At 47.5% G+C, this 19340-nt stretch overlaps 1 protein-coding gene across 1 annotated transcript in view; it reads left to right on the top strand.

Moving 5' to 3' along the window:
- Positions 1–13888, top strand: part of SORD (sorbitol dehydrogenase) — a 35339-nt gene extending 21451 nt beyond the window's left edge. The window contains exons 4-9 of the mRNA XM_007169685.2: positions 517–676; positions 4721–4839; positions 7790–7855; positions 8839–9014; positions 12558–12679; positions 13600–13888. Of these exons, the coding sequence (XP_007169747.1) occupies positions 517–676; positions 4721–4839; positions 7790–7855; positions 8839–9014; positions 12558–12679; positions 13600–13765 (809 nt within the window). The 3' untranslated portion in view covers positions 13766–13888. The remainder of the gene's footprint in view (positions 1–516; positions 677–4720; positions 4840–7789; positions 7856–8838; positions 9015–12557; positions 12680–13599) is intronic.
- Positions 13889–19340: the final 5452 nt, after the last annotated feature.

Raw genomic sequence — 19340 nt, 5'->3', positions numbered from 1 at the left:
CTGTGCGTCATTTGCCTTAGTGGTTCTGCTAACCAGGAATCAGTTATTGTCTAGGAGACTGAACATAAAACATGCCATCGTTATGACTCCCTTCAGCATAGTATCAAAACAGGTGAAGAAAAACATGCCTGCAAATTCCACACACTAGCCACCTCTTTCGCAGCAGTTTGAAATGGGAACTAAACCTGGCTTGATGGGACTGGTTGTGTGTTTCCCAAGCTGGGAGGTGGCTGTGGAGCTGGAGGGGCAAGTTGGCGTGTTCCATGAGCCAATAAAAGAGCAGACAGGCCAAACCAGCCTGTGGAGAGGTGGACTGGCCATTTTCTTCCAGAGTGTATGTGCTGCATTTGGTATTTCCTTTGGAAGCACTAATGGGCTGGGCTTGCCTGGAGTACCCTGGGTCCCCAGCGGGGAGGGAGGCTCATTCGGCCAGATTCCCCTGCTGGCATCTGTCCATGAGCACGTGTCTCTTCACAGCATCTCTGCCCCTGCCTGTGTTTTTTTTTTCCCCCCCAGGTGATCGTGTTGCCATCGAGCCTGGTGCTCCCCGAGAAGCTGATGAATTCTGCAAGATTGGCCGATACAATCTGTCACCAACCATCTTCTTCTGTGCCACGCCCCCTGATGACGGGAACCTCTGCCGGTTCTACAAGCACAATGCTAACTTCTGCTACAAGTTAGTGCCCATGGCCCAGCTGTGCCACCTGGGACCTCTTCTCCAATGTTTGTTTGGTGCTCTTTCTTCTAGTTTCCTATAGTGGTTTCTTCATTCTTTTTAGCTCATAATTCTAGACATGAGGCATCCCTTGGCAGGCCTGCCCTTCTTGGAGGCACTGAGGGAGGGTAGCCTGACTAGGGCTAAGACCGACTCACAGTGCTTGGTTTTAGTCTTTCAGTCTAACTTTCCCTCACCTAGAGCAATAATAGAAAATCATTGCTGAAATCACTCACTCCTCTCCAGCCATCTTGGAGATAATTTATTGTGGTTGTCCTCCATTATTGGTTTCCACTGCAGCCACGAGCAAGAGATCTTGTAACAGTAGAGACCTTGGCAACAACTAGGGTTTACTGTGGCATGGAGCCAGGACATGAGCTTTGGGACCCTGGATCCACTCCCTCCTAGTGAGTGACTTTGAGGAAATGACTTAACCTTCTTCTGCTTCAGTCTCTTTTAATCACTTGGAGATTAAATAAGGCAATGCACATAAAGTCACAATTATTGTTTGTTTTTTTATTTATTTTTGGCTGTGTTGGTCTTCGTTGCTGTGCGCGGGCTTTCTCTAGTTGTGGCGAGCGGGAGCCACTCTTCGTTGCAGTGCGCGGGCTTCTCATTGCGGTGGCTTCTCTTGTTGCGGAGCACTGGCTCTAGGTGTGTGGGCTTCAGTAGTTGTGGCACACAGGCTCAGTAGTTGTGGCTCATGGGCTTAGTTGTTCTGTGGCATGTGGGATCTTCCCAGACCAGGGCTCGAACCCATGTCCCCTGCATTGGTAGATGGATTCCAAACCACTGTGCCACCAGGGATGTCCCCACAATTATTGTTATTACGTGCCTGGCCTTGTGCTAATAAGTGCTTTGCATGCCTTATTTAACTTTCATAACTGTAATGGCGAGGTGGGCACCAGTATTGCAGTGTTGTGTGAGAGTCAGCAGAGGCAGGAGAAGGCTAACTGGCTAATTGGCTTGAACACAGAACAGAGCCAGGAGTCAAGCTGGGGTGGCTGTGATTCTCAAGCTCCTGCCCTGTGCTCATTACCCTACCTCAACTCTCAAAGTGATTTGGGGAAGTTGTGTCTGGCAGAAGCAGAGTGCTATAACTTCTGCATGGGCCCAGCCCATGGAGCTCTGGGATGCTGCTTTCCTTCTGAACCGACCAGGTGCATTTTCCTCCTACCTCAGCCTGGCCCCGGCAGTGACTCTTTTGGCCAGGATGGGGCTTGTCTTTTGAAGTCCAGGTGCCAGTCACAGGGGCAGTCTGACAGATCTGAGTTTTCTAGTGCCTACTGGAAGCCTTGAGAGGAGTCACAGGCCAGGGACCTCGTGATGAGTTTAAGTCAGCACTCTAGGAGAGAGCAGGTTACCTGTGCAGAGTCCACCTTTGAGCAAGTGGTTCCTGAATCTGCCCACTTTTTCTGGGTCCTTTCCAAGTCAAAGTGCCAAACAAGTGTTTCGTGGAAGGCAGAAGAGCATGGTGGTAAAGCTTGAGACTAACCACTGGTCTCTCCCATTTGCCAACTGTGTGACCTTGAGCAAGGCACTTAAACTTTGTAACCTCAATCTCCTGTGCAATGGAAATAATAGCATCGCCATGATGAAATGCATAGAATTAGTGATGGGATTCAGTGGGAAAAGCATATCAAGTACTCAACACGAGGCCTGGCACATAAGAGGAGCTCAGTAAACAGTGCCATGATGTGTCGTAGCTATGACCTTGTATCTGGGGGATGTTACAGGGATAGGCCTGAAAAGGAGCCTTGCACTGGGAATCGGGGTGGGGGGGGCGGGGGCGCAAGTGGTCTGCAGGGAATGGTGCGGGAGGAAGTGTTCTGGTTGGCAATGTCAAGGGGAGGGCTGTGGAAGGCCTCTAGGGGACATGCGACCCCTACCTTTCCTCTTCTCCCGGGGTACTTTGTATCTATGTCCCCAGCCCAGCCCTGGATCTACACCCTTCTCTCTGGTTTCTCTTTGTGCGGATTTGTACACTGCCACACCTTCTTTATTCTCCGACCCACCTTATTTTCTTTCTGTCTTCCTGCTTCCCCCTTGGCTTCTTGATCATTCTTTAACCCTTTTTCCTATTTCCTGAATCCCATTGTGAAAACCACCAAGTTGCTTTGTCATTTTCTGGTGTTTATAAAATCATGAACAGTTAGGGCCGGGAAGAAACTCATCCCCTTTCCCTCAACCTCCACTGAACAAGGTTGGGGAAGGAGGACCCAGGAACTCTCCCCAGGTCAGTGGCAAAAGGGCTGGACCCCAGGACTCTGGCTACGGCTGCATGTGTGATAAAGCAGCATCTGCCTAATCAGTGGAATAATCTCCCACGTAACAATCCTCTCTCATCACCATCCCCAATCCCATTTCTCCTTGGTATTCTTATTCCAAAGGGAAGTCAGAGCAGAAGATGGGAGGAGTACACAGTTCCTGACCACAGGCCACCCTCAGTTTAGCCCCAGAACCAGCTTTGGGGGAGGCCCAAATGTGAAGAGGCAGGACTGTCGGAGAGAGTGTGTGTGACTGGGGGTCCTGGAGAGAGTTTGGGAATCTTCATTATTTCACTTCAAACTTTTCCCCCTTATTTGGAATTGATGGGATAGGTTTGGTGGGTAGAAGGGATGATGAAAACAGTCAGAGCAAGAGAGTGGATTGGCGTGTGGGAAATGATGTGAGAGAAGCAGAGGGGAGGGGAGAAAAAAGGGGTGGTGGGCACCAGTCAGGCCGAATGCAGGCCTTGTTATTTATTCTGTGGAGGATCAGGGACAGAAGGATCATGGGGATGGGCACATGGTTTGGCTGCCGCTTTTTTCTCTTTTTGGAACTTGAGGGTTTTCACATTCTTGCGTGTGGAGGTTGTGGGTGCGCTGAATAAATACTGGGCAGTGAGGAGCTAGCAGAAGTTAGATATTAACTACGGAGCTGCTTGTACCGAGAGGCAGCCGATGCAGGACAGGCAGAGGGTATGGAATCAGGAGATCTGGGTTTAAGTCTTGCTCTTCTGCTCACTAGCCTTGTAACCTTGGGCAAGTCTCTTAATGTCTATAGCTTCGGTTCTGCTTCTGTAGAATAAAGGTAAAAACACAGCCTGCCCGGGAATTCCCTGGCGGTCCAGTGGTTAGGACTCTGGGCTTTCACTGCCAAGGGCCAGGGTTCAACCCCTGGTCTGGGAACTATGATTCTGCAAGCCTTGTGGCCAAAAAAAAAAAAACCAACAACAACAAAGCCTGCCCTTCCTGCCTGACAAGGTCATGGTGAGGATTAAATGAGATATGGAGGAGAAAGCTCTCTAAATCTGTAAAGCATTATGCAAATATTTGCTGTCTTCATCAGTGGGATTGTTAAGGGGGTCAAGGTGCCAGTGGACAGGGAAGTGAAAACCAAGAACCCAGTGGCAAAAGTGACACAGCATTTAATCTGCTTAACCAATCCAGGGACAGCCAGGCAGCTGCTGCTATCAGATGTGGTTCTGCAGCGTGTAATATGGGAGACAATGTACAGAGTGAAGTCAGCTTCTAATCACTGTTTTGCAAAGCTGCTGATAGTCTGGATTGTTTGCTAAAACGAAACCAGAAAGGTTATAAGTTTGAGAAGCAGATGAAATGCTGGAATGGTGTTAAGTTAAACCCTTGTGAAATGAACTTTTCAGTTATGAATGACAGCCACACCACGCTTTATCTTGGATAGCATTTTCAGAGGGGAGCAGTATGATATGGGCTCTGGAATCAGACATATCTGGCTTCCAGTTCAAACCCTTTAAGCCTCTCAAAACTCACTGGTTTTGAAATTTTGGAGCAAGTCATTTAATCCTCCAAGGCTTGGTTTCCTCGTCTGTAAAATGGGAATAATAATATCTACCACAGAACTATTCTGAGGATTTACATGAGTGAGTGTATGTAAATTACTTAGCACCTTGCCCAGCACATAAATTAAAGCTCAATAAATATTAGCTATTGTTATTGTTGTTAAACCAGAGGGACTAACTAAGTGTGTTGTATGACTCCTCAGACTTCCTGACAATGTCACCTTTGAGGAAGGGGCCCTGATCGAGCCACTGTCTGTGGGGATCCATGCCTGCCGGCGAGCTGGAGTCACCCTGGGGCACAGGGTCTTTGTGTGCGGAGCTGGTAAGAAACAGATGACACCCTGGTTATGAGTTCATTAAAGGGGAATGTGGGGATCCCTCTGCCCACTTCATTCCCCCTCCAAGGGCTGAAATTGGTCCTAGAATCTTTCCGGGTTAGGGAGGATCACAGTGTCCCATTCCTTCAATGACACGCACTTTGCTAAATAAATATATGCAGGCATGGTAGTAACCAATGTTATTTCCTAGGCAACATACCCTTTTGTTCACTTAAAGAATGCAATTTGGGATTATTTTTCAACCCTTGACAGGAAACTAGGGAAATATTTTTGGTAGTAAAGGGAAGAGCAACTTTTGGAACTTTCAAATCATCCTAGAGAACTGGTCTCCTGGTCCTTCCAGAATGAGGCGGCCCATGCTTATGACCAGCAGAAGGAGTGGGGTCCAGCCCACCGTGAGTCAGCACTCTGCCCATATTGGCTTGCAGCTAGCTGCCTTCTTCCTCCCCTGCTTCCAGTCGCTTGAACAAGCCTAGCAGCCTCAGACTGAATCATCTAGGCTTCTAACTGCTTCTGGTGACCCAAACAGCACGCTCCACTCTTTGTGGGTGTGATCTGGTATTCCTCATACACTTTTATTTTTTTATTGAGGTATAACTGACGTATAACATTATATTAGTTTCAGGTGTACAACATAATGATTTGATATTTGTATATATTGCAAAATGATCACCACAATAAGTCTAGTTAACATCTGTCACCACACAGTTATAAAATTTTTTTTCTTATGATAAGAACTTCTAAGATCTATTCTCTTAGCAACTTTCATATATGCAATACAGTATTAACATAACATTAACATAACAGTCACCATGCTGTACATTAGATAACCAGGACTTATTTATTTTATAAATGGAAGTTTGTACCTTTTGACCCTCTTCATCCATTTCACTGCTGCCACCACCACCTCTGGCAATCAATCTATTCTCCATATCTATGAGCTCAGCTCCATATCTATTCTCGATATCTATGGAATATTATATATATATATATATATATATATATATATATATATATATATACACACACACACATACACATACACACACACACACATATACACACATACACACACACACACACACACACACACACACACACACCACATTTTCTTTGCCTATTCATCCATTGATGAACACTTAGGTGGCTTCCATGTCTGGGCTATTGTAAATAATGCTGCAGTGAATATGGGGGTGGAGATAACATTTTGAGTAAGTTTTTGTTTTCTTTGGATAAAATTCCATTTCTGAGTAGAAGTAGAATTGCTGGATCATTTTTGAGGAATCTCCACACTGTTTTCCGCAGTGTCTGCACCAATTTACATTCCCACCAACAGGGCATAGGGGTTTCCTTTTCTCTGCATCCTCACCAATACTTGTTACTTGTTGTCTTTTTGATAATAGCCATGCTAACAGGTGTACAGTGATATCTCTTTGTGGTATTGATTTACATTTCTCTGATTAGTGATGTTGAGCATCCTTTCATGTTTATTTTGGCCATCTGTATGTATTCTTTGGAAAACTGTCTAGTCATATCCTCTGCTCATTTTTCAATCACATTGCTTTTTTGCTATTGAGTTGTGCAAGTTCTTATATATATTTTTGGATATTAACCCATATCAAATATATGATTTACAAATATTTTTCTCCTACTCAACATGTTGCCTTTTTCGTTTTGTTGATGTTTCCTTTGCTGTGCAGAAGCTTTTTAGTTTGATACAGTCCCACTTGTTTATTTTTGCTTTTATTGCCTTTGCTTTTGGTGTCAAATCCCAACACTCAAGACTGATGTCAAGGAGCTTACTGCCTATGTTTTCTTCTAGGAGTTTTATGGTTTCAGGTCTTATATTCAAGTCATTAATCCATTTTGAGTTAATCCTCATACACTTTGTGACTGATTTTCTTTGTCAGGACCAAATAAGTGACTACAGGGCTTCCTAAGCAGGGTGATGGGTGTAGAACAGACTTGCCTCAATGAGCCAGCAGACTGTAGGATTCACGTGACAGATTTTTTTTAAAAAAACTCTGCATAAGTAATACTTTTTTGCCATAAAAAAAGAAGTTAAGTCATACATACCACATACATACCACACCTGCACGCACGTGCACACACACAAAAATTCACTGATAGCCCCATCACCCATCAGCCTGAGAGAACCACTGTTAACATTTTGATGTAGAATATTTCAGTTTGGTTTTTGTTTTTGTTTGTTTAATTCATGAGATCATCCTGAATATGCTTCATTTTACCTACTCTTTTAAAAAATTAATATATTGTGAACATTTTTCTATGTCATTAGATAAAAGAGTTAGATGACATAATTTTTAATAGCTGTGTAGTATCCTTCTGTAGTTTACTTAACTAATCACCCCTTTGTTGGTTATTTCAGGTATTTCTCAGTGTTTTGCTTTCTGGGCAAACTCACTAAATTATTCTCAAGGGGAGTGTCTGAAAAGCAAATCCTCAAAGATATTCTGCATAGCCTTATTTGTGGTCTGGTTTTTGTGTTAAAACCATCTAGTGTGCCTATAAAGTGGGGAAGCAGGTGGTCTTTGAGCTGATTCTCAGGCACCTGAACATCCTGGAGCTGCCTGAGCAGCTGGGTCGACCTAGGACACCCTCCAAGGTGGTCCTCAGGGGGCACCTGAAAGGATACGTCTCACCTTGGGGAAGCATGATGGGTTCTAAGAAGGTAGGGGGTCAAAGAGAGAACAGGAGCCCAGCACTGGGAGCAGATTCCAGGTAGAGGACAATCCCTCATGCACTCATTTACTCATGCATTCAACAAACAGGTGTTAAGGTCTCACTATATGTTAGGCACTGGGATAGATGCTAGAGGTACTCAAAAGATACAGTTCCTGTCCATGGCCTAGACAAGGGGGAGAGCTGGTGTTTAATATTTCACAAATGTCTCCTATTTCCTGCTTTATTTAGGGCCAATCGGACTGGTCAGTTTGCTCGTGGCCAAAGCAATGGGTGCATCTCAAGTGGTGGTGACTGGTAAGGTCTTCTTCTTTTTAAATCTCCTTGGCATGGAAGCAGCTGGGCCTACAGTTTTGGAGCAGGGGCATGAGACCTGTTCCCTTCCTGGAGTAGTGGGTTTCTAAAGAGGCTCCTGCTCTTTTCTTCTGGGTTCCAGGGTTGAAAAGCCCACCAGGAGATGACCAGGTCAGGGCTGAGGAGGAGACTCTTTTGAAGCTCCTGGGAGAGGGTGGCTGCTGCAGAGAAGAGGACGTTGCTCTTTATATGTGGACCTCAGATGCTTATACTGCCCACTTGGTCCTAAGAAGAGTTTCAGCCCTTGGTTTGTTTGACCAAGCTCAGAGGGTGTGTGTGCGTGTGTGTGTGTGTGTGTGATGTGGAGTTAGTGGGGTATGTGATGTATAAGAGGATGTTTATGTGTGAGGTGTGTGGTATGAGTGAGAGACATGTACTCATGTGCGTGTGAGGAGGGGTTCTCTGACAGGACATGTGGGTGTGTGTGTATGGAGCAGCGTGGTATGTATGGGAGCGTGTGGGGTATAGAAGGGTGTGTGTGTGTGTGGAGAAGGCATCTGTGAGAGAGAATGTGTGTGTGTATAATGTATCTGAGAGAGTACGTGTGAGGAACGGTTATATGTGATAGTGTGTGGGTGAGCGTGTAGAGTTGTGTGGTGTATGGGGTGTTGTGGATATTTGAGGGGAGTGGGGATGCAGAAGGGTGTCATTGCGTGTTTTGTGTGAGAAGGTGAGAGGGTATGTGTGTAGCTGTGTAGAGCTGTGTGGTATGTACGGGGGTGTATGGGAATGTAGAAGGATGTGGATGTTTGAGAAGTTATCTAAGAGATTGTGTGTGAGGGTGTGTTTAGAGAGTATGTGTGTTGGGCTCAGTGACACCATCACTACACCAGAGCTTCCTTGCCATTGGAATCTGCACCTTCTTTTGTTCTCCCTAATCCACCATCCAGTTTCTCAGTTTGAAAGAAACTTTTGTTCAACTTTAGATCTGTCAGCCTCTCGGTTGTCTAAAGCCAAGGAAGTTGGAGCTGATTTCCTCCTCCAGATCTCCAACGAGAGCCCTCAGGAAATTGCCAATAAAGTGGAAGGCCTGCTGGGGTGCAAGCCAGAAGTTACCATCGAGTGCACAGGGGTGGAGACCTCCATCCAGGCGGGCATATACGTGAGTGGAATAAGGGTGGCTAAGCTGGTAGGCAGCTTCAGGGAATCAGTGCAGGGCAGTGAACCAAGTAGGATTCCTAGGATCAAGCTTCTCCACTGATTTGCTATGTTGACCACCCCTGCCCCCACCAGGTAATTCCTTGTTAACTGCTTTCTTATCTCTCTTGTGGAGGTAGTGACATTTCCCTAACATCTTCATTGGGTTACTGTGAAGTTCAAACTAGGTAACAGATATACATGGGCCTTGAAAGATGTTAAGTGACCCATACCTTTAGGATGGGATTGCTGCTATGATCACATCTGTGATCATGAAAATAGTGCTCTTGGTAAAAAAAAAATCAACAGGAGGAACAAGGAACCATGCCTTAGTTGAGTGTGGGAAATCCCTATCTTGTTTTATTGAGGAAAACTGTAGTCTTTGATCCAAACTAACAGTTGTTAATTCGGTTAGTCACAAAGGTGACGTGATATTTCAGGGTCACAGCTGTCTACTACTGTCCTTTCCCAGAACTAGGAACAGATAAGCTGCCAATACCTGATTTACCCCTCAGCAACCAACCAGTAATTTATGGGATGTTGGAGGGGGAGGGGCAGGGAGGAATAGAATTGACAAATCAAAGTATGAGGAAAAGAAGGAAGAAAAGAATAAGAGCTAGATTCCAAGCTCTACTGTGGACCGTGTCCTCTGCTGTGTGCTTTATAAACATGATGCCTAATCTGCATAATAGCCCTGAAAATGAGTTCTCGTCTTCCACATTTTACAAGGAGAGCGGCCCAGTGACTCGCCTTGAGCGCACTGCTCCAGTGCCTGGGCTTTCCTTACTCCATCTGGCTCCTCCGGAGAGGAAGGGACAGAGGGGACAAGGAACCAGTGCTAGGGTGGGAGGGGCTGGGCTGGGGAGAGCATCGGTAGCTGCCACTGCTGGGCACTCCTGCCCTGTCTCCCAAACTGCTTTCCCACAGCAGCACATGCTTCTTCCTTCCTTCTGAGTCACAGCCAGTCACACACAAGGGCATTGTCCACCATACAAGACATTCTGGGAAAACCTGATCCCTCGAGCTGTGTGGCACGGCCCTCAAGCCTGGCACACCCAGGCAGAGCTGCCTTCCCCGCCTCCTACCAAGATGCATATGGCACCGGGGGCCAAGGAAGCAGCGGGAGAAGCCAGGAGCAGGTGCCACTTTTGCCCTAACCTTGTTCCAGCTGGAATCAGCCAGCTCTCTGCTCCACTGTCCGAGACAGTCAGTGGTCACCCTGTGGGAAGGGGCAAAGAGAAACCAAAACCCAGAGGGCGATGGGTCTGTGTGTCATCAGTGGAGCTATGTTCGACCCATGGCAGGTCTTGGGTTCCTGCCTCGTGCCTGGCTTTGTGCCAGACACCTTGAGGGCTTGACCAGTAAGGTGCGTCTACTGTCTTCAAGTTGTCGGCAGGTCAGTGACCCCCACTCAAGAGAGAGGCAGTAAAAGACGTGGCTTCCTAGTGCAAGTCCTTCCTTCCTCTTGTGCCCTGCCTGGAGGGCATCTGAGAACAAGTTGATATCTCCAACTGTTGATGGTGGGGGCCCAGTTGCCAGGCTACCTGAGGTGGGCGTGGAGGTAAATGTGACCCAAGGGCCTTATGAAGCCTGAAGCCGGTGCCTGTCCTGAGTGGGGAGTGGAGCATCATGCATGACAGGTGCTGTAGAATGCTGCAGGTCACTCTGCCAAGGGGCAGGTTAGGCGGAGGCACCTTATGGACATACCTGAGAGTCACCTTTCTGCCATGTGATGTCTAGATAATGTTCGTGAGGAGACATAGCAAATGCTTAGGGTAGAATTGATGTCATCTCCTTGGTGTGGAAGTCACAACAACAAAACAGTGGTCTGAGATTTCCTTTGCCTGTGGTCAGTAAGCTACTGGCCTCCTGGCAGCCTGGGATGACCAGTTCGGAAGAGGTTCCTCTTCCTCCTTACCAGGTGGAGAGGAAGTGCTGAATGGGCAACAGTTTTCCTGGAAATTTTCTCAGTGTATTCTGTGGCTCCCTCACGATTCTGAACCCCTCCCCCAACACTTTTCCAATGAGGACAGCAATGTTTTTCAGTTGTGAGATACCCTCCCCCTTACTGACAGTGTTTATATGTCACAGGTGATTTGTAAGTGACTGCGCGCCAATAAAAACAGAAAACGTGCCAAACGTTGAGCCCATCCTAGTGCCAGCCACTGTGACTGTGACCCCTAAGAGCCCTGCTGAGGGGGAGGCATCGTCCTATTCTCACACATGAGGAACCCATGGCTGAGAGAGCACCGTCTAGGGTCCCAGAGCTCAAAAGTACAAATGCTGGGAGTCACCTCCACACTACAGGCCTCTCTCCAGGGTGTATCCTTCCCCTTGGAGGTAGAAGCTGTGATGTTTGCTGTCTTACTGCTCCATTGTTTAGCACTTAGAATGGTCCCAGTAAGTGCTTTCTGCTGTTAACTGTAATGAAAACTTAGCATGAATGAATTGTCCATTTTTCTGTCCCTCACAGCATTGAGCACAATGACCACCCAAAATCTCTGAAGCAGGCCTAGCACTCATGTGAAGTTATGTGGAGATTGTCAGGGAAAATTTTGCTCTCTGCCCACTCAAAGAGGAAACTGATGAATCCATTATGACTGATGCCATTGGGTGAATGTCTCTGGAACAAAAATTTCTAATTGCCAGCCTGCACATATAAGGCAGTTTTTAAACCACAGAAGTCCTATAGCCCTCCCCATTGGTATAGTACTTGGTAGTTGTTTTTTTTTACCAAGAAGTTGGTCCCTTAGAGGTTTGACACTCTGTCTTGTGGGGAGCACTCTGGAGGAGGAAGTGGCTGACACTAACATCTGGTACTGAATTAGTAAAGCTTTTTTTCTTTCTTAATTATTATTTTTTTTAAATTTCATTTATTTTATTTTTGCTGTGTTGCATCTTTGTTGCCTCATGCACGCTTCTCTCTGGTTGCGGCGAGCGGGGGCTACTCTTCGTTGCGGTGCGCGGGCTTCTCATTGTGGTGGCTTCTCTTGTTGCAGAGCACGGGCTTTAGGCACGTGGGCTTCAGTTGCTGTGGCACTTGGGCTCAGTAGTTGTGGCTCACAGGCTCTAGAGCACAGGCTCAGTAGTTGTGGCACACGGGCTTAGTTGCTCCGCGGCATGTGGGATCTTCCCGGACCAGGGCTCCAACCTGTGTCCCCCGCATTGGCAGGCGGATTCTTAGCCACTGCACCACCAGAGATGCCCCCTGAATTAGTAAACCTTTGAAAGATGCTCAGTGGCTGCTGAAGGGTCAGCGTTGGTTGTAGGGGAGATTCTCATTGCTCTCTGGAGAACCTTTGCTGTTTCCTGGGATGTTGTGGACAGCAGAAGATGCTCCCTCTGTGCCTCTGCTGGTAAGTGTATTATTTCAGGATCTTTAAAGGAGACATTGTTTACTCTGCTGCTCTGTTGGGTTACTTACCTGTTTGTATGGCAACAGTGCTACTGTGAGTGGGGTCTGCATTTTCTCATCTTCTTGGTTTTCTTGTTCTTACCTCTTCTTCAGGCCACTCAATCTGGTGGGACACTGGTGCTTGTGGGGCTGGGCTCTGAGATGACCAGTGTGCCCCTAGTGCACGCAGCTACCAGGGAGGTGGACATCAAGGGTGTGTTTCGATACTGCAACACGTGAGTATGTTTTGGGTGAGCCAGGGTGGCGAGTGGCCAGCAAGTCCAGGGAAGGCCCTACGTGGCCTCTGGGACCAAGAGTCTCTGCCTGTTTATTCATGAGGGGCACTCCCTGGCCACACTGACGGCCGTGCGTTACAATAAGGATCCAAAGATAGAGCATTCACTTGTGGTTAAAGAATGGGAGGGCAGAGCTGACAGGGCTGTAGGGAAAGAGGGAGGGAGGGGGGTTTTTGAAACATGCTCTTCTTGGATATCTGCCACTCATTGCCTAGGCCCTCTCTTTTCCATTTCTTTAAGTGGCCAGATCTCCATTTTCCCCCTTTAAAGGGAAGAAGGAGAGAAACAGGACAACCGCAAGAACTCAAGTTCCTTGGTTCTCACTCCAGAGCCCCAGGTTCCACCCTGGGAAGTGAGAGGGTCTTAATAAATCCCACCTCATGTTCTGTGGGTCCATCCTCTCCCCTGCTGGGGCACTCTGTCCAGGACCACCTTCCCCACCAGTGGCCCTTTCTCCCATCTTTAGAGTCTGTAACCATTCCCTCAGCAGAGTGCTAGTTTTCCAGTAAACTCTGCCAAGCCAAGCTGCTAAAGGGTATGATTGGATCATCCTGGGCTTCCCCACTGAAGGCTTATCTGCCTTTTCACAGTGGCTTCCATATCCCTTATGCCTTCATGCCAAAGGAATTCTAGGCTTCATGGCAGACATTGCAGACGGGCGGGGGACATTTGGGAACAGACTCTGTACTCCTGAATTATAAGTCATAAGATCCTTTCCACCATTGTTGGCCTGTAGAAGTGACCTTGCAGAACCACAGAGCTACAAACAAATGTAGCCAAACTTATCTTGTGCTGGGTAGTTTTGGGGACCTCCCTCTTTCCTCCTGAAGGTTGAGTGTGATGCTTGTGATCTTTTCCAGATGGCCGATGGCGATTTCAATGCTTGCATCAAAGTCTGTGAATGTAAAGCCCTTGGTCACCCATCGGTTTCCTCTGGAGAAAGCTCTGGAGGCCTTTGAAACATCCAAAAAGGGACTGGGGTTGAAAGTCATGATCAAGTGCGACCCCAAGGACCAGAATCCATGATATGAATTGGGCTCTGTCCTTGTCCCCACTCTCAGCATCTTGGGGTTGAGTGGTTGGCTGGGCAGTGGTGGAAATTTCTTTTGAGTAGTAAGAATAATTAAAATAATTCATTATTAAAAGAGAGCCTTACACAGAGGAGTTGGTGTGCCTTAAAAACACAAGTAGGGGGACTTCCCTGGTGGCGCACTAGTTAAGAATCTGCCTGCCAATGCAGGGGACACGGGTTCAAGCCCTGGTCCGGGAAGATCCCACATGCTGCAGAGCAACAAAGCCTGTGTGCCACAACTACTGAGCCTGCGCTCTAGAGCCCACAAGCCACAACTACTGAGCCCACATGCCACAACTACTGAAGACCACGCACCTAGAGCCCATGCTCCACAACAAGAGAAGCCACTGCAATGAGAAGAGTAGCCCCTGCTCTCCGCAACTAGAGAAAGCCCGCGCGCAGCAACGAAGACCCAACGCAGCCAAAAATAAATAAATTAATTAAAAAACAAACAAACAAACAAACACAAGTAGAGAGGGACTTCCCTGGCGACGCAGTGGTTAAGGATCCGCCTGCCAGTGTAGGGGACACGGGTTCGATCCCTGGTCTGGGAAGATCCCACATGCTGCGGAGCAAGTAAGTCCGTTCACCACAACTACTGAGCCTGCGCTCTAGAGCCCACGAGCTACAACTACTGAAGCCCATGCGCCTAGAGCCCGTGCTCCACAACAAGAGAAGCCACCGCAATGAGAAGCCTGTGCACTGCAACGAAGAGTAGTCCCCGCTCGCCGCAACTAGAGAAAAACCCATGTGCAGCAACAAAGACCCAGTGCAGCCAAAATAAATAAATAAATAAATATTTTTAAAAAGAAACACACAGGTAGGGAGAATTTGGGGGAACTTGTAGCCAGAATGACCTGCTTGTGCTGATCAAAGTTCGGCAAGTAGAGCAGAGCTTGGCAGGTAGGTGCCAGAACTCCCCTTCTTCCTGGAGTGCCTGGAAGTTGAGTAAGGAAAGAAATCTACCCATTGGGTTCCTGGTTCTACTGTGACTGTGGCCAGATGGGGGAATGGGGGCTCAGTTATGAAGAGACCATTTACAGCTTTATCAAGACTTAACTGGCCCAGAACCTGATTTTCACAAAAGTCTGCAGCTCAGGGTTGGGGATGAAAGGTTGTGAACAGTTTTACTTTAGGACACAGTGCTTCTAGACATGAGTGCTATTTGGTATGATGATAAAAGGAGAATAAGGGACTCTAGGATAATTTAAAAACCAAGCAAATAAAACTGAAATCCCATGTGAGATACAGCTAGCTTGCATCTCTCAAATGTAGAGATAGACAAGGAACTTTTCAGCGCTGCTTGAAGAATTGCCTCTTCAACTCTTGAGAATTCTGTGTAACTTACTTTGCAAGGTGAAGAATTGCCTTCCCAACGCGCCACAGCCCCACTCTTCTGCACGTTCAGAGGCGGCCACTGCAGGCTCCTTTGTCACTAGGCAACCAGGAGGCGCCTACCTAAGGACAGCCAGGGGGAGTCCTCATGGGAGACCTTAAATCACGCTTCTGACTAGCCCAGGAGGTTTTGGTCAGTACATCTGTCTTACCCACCCCACAGGGTTAGCATGCCCTCCTAGGCTCAAAGCTCACTGATGATCATTAGACAATCTGTTTAGTTCTGGTCATTATGAGCGAAAAACCTTTTCCCTTCTCAGAGCCAGGTAAGGGTCTTTGTACCTTTCTGTCCGTTTGAATGATAGTTCCAACCTTGTCTATTTTAATCATGGGGTTTTCCTGGGTAAGATTTGGATCCAAATCACATCATGCCATTTGTGACTTTGAGATTACTAGTCAAGAATGAGGATATAGTAGCTGTGACATGACTTGGGCTGCAGTCTAATCCCTCACTTCTGCCGGGGGTGGAGGGTGAGTTTGAAGAAGTTCTGGTTTTCTTGTGACCAGGGAAGACTGTAACCAGTGCCTGGGATTCCTCAAATTGGTTTGGGTAACAAATTCTGCTTGTAGTACTCGACTGCTGCCACCATTTGTGACCCTGTTTAGGGAGGAATCGACTTAGGTTACCCATTTCACAAAAGGAAGCATCTGGGATTTTTGAGAGTGATGCATTTTCTGCATCAAGTACAATTTTCATTGACTGTTGAAATTGTACTTTAATGATCTCTAATCCTCACAGCAAGCCAAATATAATTACTTTACAACTAAGGAAATAGAGAAATCAAGTAACTTGCTCAAGATCACACACTGCTTTTCTTTTCTCATGTTTTCTTTGGAGGAGGGTGGGATCTTGAGTCCACACACAACACATACACACACTCAAGAGCCGCACTGCTTCCTTCTCTGCGTCCTGTTTAGGTAGGGCCAAACTTGCCAGCTCCCTTTTCTTGAAACTCTTTCCAGCTCAGTGATGCCCAAAGTTCCTTGAATGTGGAATGAGAAAGACTCTTCCCTTTCTAGATTGGAAGTCTTCTAGTAGAAATGCCCCTAAAGGAGGTGGACTCACTATGTTAAATTCACGAGTAGCCACTCTTCCTCTGATTGTGATTTGGTGGAGGGAGGAAGCCACTGAACCTGAAAAAGAGGAGTTGCAGTGGGGACTCCTGGAAAGGTAGGGCTATCAAGGACAAAAAACATGTGACACATTTCACAATGGTGATTGGGCTGGATCTTCTAAGTCAGTGTCTTGGAGCGTCCACTCCCTGGCCTGTTAAATGGGCTTCATGATAGATACCTCCATGAGGGCAATTACAAAGAGTGAATGGGCTGATTGAAAACAGCAGTTCAGGGAACACTTTCCATTTCCAAATGCCCCCACACTCTCAACCTACTGTGATGTTTCACAGCTTCCCAAGCACGGGCAGAGAACGTGGTTGGTGGGAGAGGAAGTGGTGTGAGCTGCCAGCAAGTCATCCAGGTGGCGAGAGGGAGTGGAACTAAGCTGGCCCTGGGACTCCCCCATCTCTGCCTCCTTGTTCAGATGTTCCCTCCACTGTTTGGAAGGGGCTGCAGGAAGCCCAGGAATTCAGTTGTCTCGCTACCTCCACTAAGTGTTCAGTAAATGTTGATTCAGTGAATCAGTTCCGGAAACAAGAATATGAATTCCCCACGAGCTCCCCAAGCTTGGGTGGCTTTGCCGGCCTTTGTGTGCTCTGTCACTCATGTGGCAGCAGTCAGTACTGAGAACCCCACCCAGCCAGCACTCCCAGCTTGGGTGGAGAGCTGGGAAGAAGAATCCTGCAGGCAGACTAGAGGGTGCAAGGGGGAGGCTGCCCCACAGATGTCAAAGGAGAGAGGGGACACAGCTCCAGCCACTTCCTCTTGCCATCCACATTTGGCTACAGTGGATGTTAATATGAAGTCACTTCTGGATCCCCAGTCCCTGGTCCTCAGGCCATCCCAGTCGCATTTCTGTGTAGCACAGTCCTACCTCTTCCTTCCTGGTTCCTATTTTGCTCCCATTGGGAGAGCAAAGGAGGCCCATGGGAACTTGGTTGGGCCAGAGGGTAGGAGTGGGGGAGACAGATAGGATTTATTGGATATTTGCCTTTTCCCAGAACTGTCCTCTGCACATGATCTAAGTCTGAGTTTGGAGTACAGAAGCCAAAATATAGGACCCACATCCCTGGGTAGTAGTCAGGTCTCCAACTTCGCTGTCCGCCTCCACACACTGAGGTCCTTGAGGGCTCAGGGAGGGCAGCAGTGAAGTGGCCAGGAGCTCATCACCCAAGGGAAGTGCCTCGAAGACAGCAGATGTTCTCTGGTGCAGCCACTGCTGTACTGAAGCAGCACAACAATACTCCCACAGCCTCCACTTCTCACTCCTGGCTTTCCTCTCTTAAAGCCTTGGCTGAGTCAGATACTGAGTTCCTTCCTTGGGCACCTGAAAGTGGTACAGGATGTATGCAAGGTGTTCCTGCCAAGAGATTTCTCAGTGGATCTCACCATCAGTGGGAGCTTCTTGGCGGTGATGGGTTGGAGAGAAGCCTCTGTCCTCTGGGCTCTAAGGTATGATCCTCAGGGGGTTTGCACGCCCAGAGCTGGGCCTGGGGAGGTCTGGCCCCGTCAGTGACTTCCCTGTGTGTGATCACCAGTTGGCCTTTCTGTGGTACATGTAGGACTGCAGGCAGAGGCACAGCCTGGCTGGGGGTCGGGGAGCCCAGCAGTTCATCCATAGTGAGGAGGGAGCTGTGGGAAGAAGGTGGGCCTGGGCCAAAGGTGGGCCTGTTCTGGGTCTAGCGCCACTGAGGCACAGTGGCGGAGCAGCTCCCTTGGGGCCAGCTCCAGGCTTCAGGTGGGTGATGCTGAAGTCCCGTGGGTCCTGCCCTGACCTCACAGCTCTGTATGCACTGGGCTGCCAGCTACAGGCCCCCTTGGGTTCCCCAGTCTGGGACACCTCTCGCACAGCCCTGTCTCAGCTCCTCCTACCTGGCAGGAATCCCAAGAGGCTCCTAGGGTCAGCTGTTTGCAGTGCCCTAGTCACTAGGAGATGACGGTAACTGAACTTTCCCTTATCACACAAGGTTGTACATTGATAAGAAAATAAAGTCAGATAAGTAAAAAAAAAGAGAAAACCAGCCATATGTGTTCTCCAAGCATGCTATTAAGTTGGAGTACTTCCTTCCAACTCCCCACCCCATGCATTTCTATACATATAAAACATGTACATGTATTTATAATCAGAAATGGGAATATATTTTACTTAACTTTTTTTCCCTTTTCACCCATAACAGATAAGGACTTTTTTAACCATCACAATTCTCATTAATGAAATCAACAATTTCTTCTAATCATCTAACACCCAATAAATCCAAGTGCAACTTTCCCTAGTTATTTAAAAAAAAAAAAAAGACCTTTTCCACTTGGTTTGCCTGAGTCAGGATCCAGACACATTGCACGTGGTTGATATGTCTCTTTTCTTTAACTTTTTTTTTAGTGAGTTGGTCTCTCTTTTTTTTTTTTAATTTATTTTTGGTTGCACTGGGTCTTCGTTGCTCTGCGCGGGCTTTCTCTAGTTGCGGTGAGTGGGGTCTACTCTTCATTGCGGTGCTCGGGCTTCTCATTGCAGTGGCTTCTCTTGTTGTGGAGCACAGGCTCTAGGCACGTGGGCTTCAGTAGTTGTGGCACGCAGGCTCAGTAGTTGTGGCTTGTGGGATCTAGAGAGCAGGCTCAGTAGTTGTGGCGCACGGGCTTAGTCGCTCTGCGGCATGTGGGATCTTCCTGGACCAGGGATTGAACCCATGTCCCCTGCATTGGCAGGTGGATTCTTAACCACTGCGCCACCAGGGAAGTCCAACCATTGTTTTTATTGAGGTATAATTAATTTGCAATTGTTGTGTTAGTTCCAGGTGTACAGCAAAGTGATTCAGTTTTATATAAGTTCTTTTTCAGATTGTTTTCCATTATAGGTTATTACAAGATATTGAGGGACTTCCCTGGAGGTGCAGTGGTTAAGACTCTGCGCTTCCAATGCAGGGGGCCCGGGTTTGATCCCTGGTCAGGGAACTAGATCCCACATGCATGCTGCAACTAAGAGTTAGCATTCCACACTAAGGAGCCCACGAGCCACAACTA

Source organism: Balaenoptera acutorostrata, chromosome 3, assembly GCF_949987535.1.
Source record: "Balaenoptera acutorostrata chromosome 3, mBalAcu1.1, whole genome shotgun sequence".
Lineage (NCBI taxonomy): Eukaryota > Metazoa > Chordata > Mammalia > Artiodactyla > Balaenopteridae > Balaenoptera > Balaenoptera acutorostrata.
Note: the sequence above shows the minus strand (reverse complement) of the source record. Positions and strands in the feature narration are given on the sequence as shown.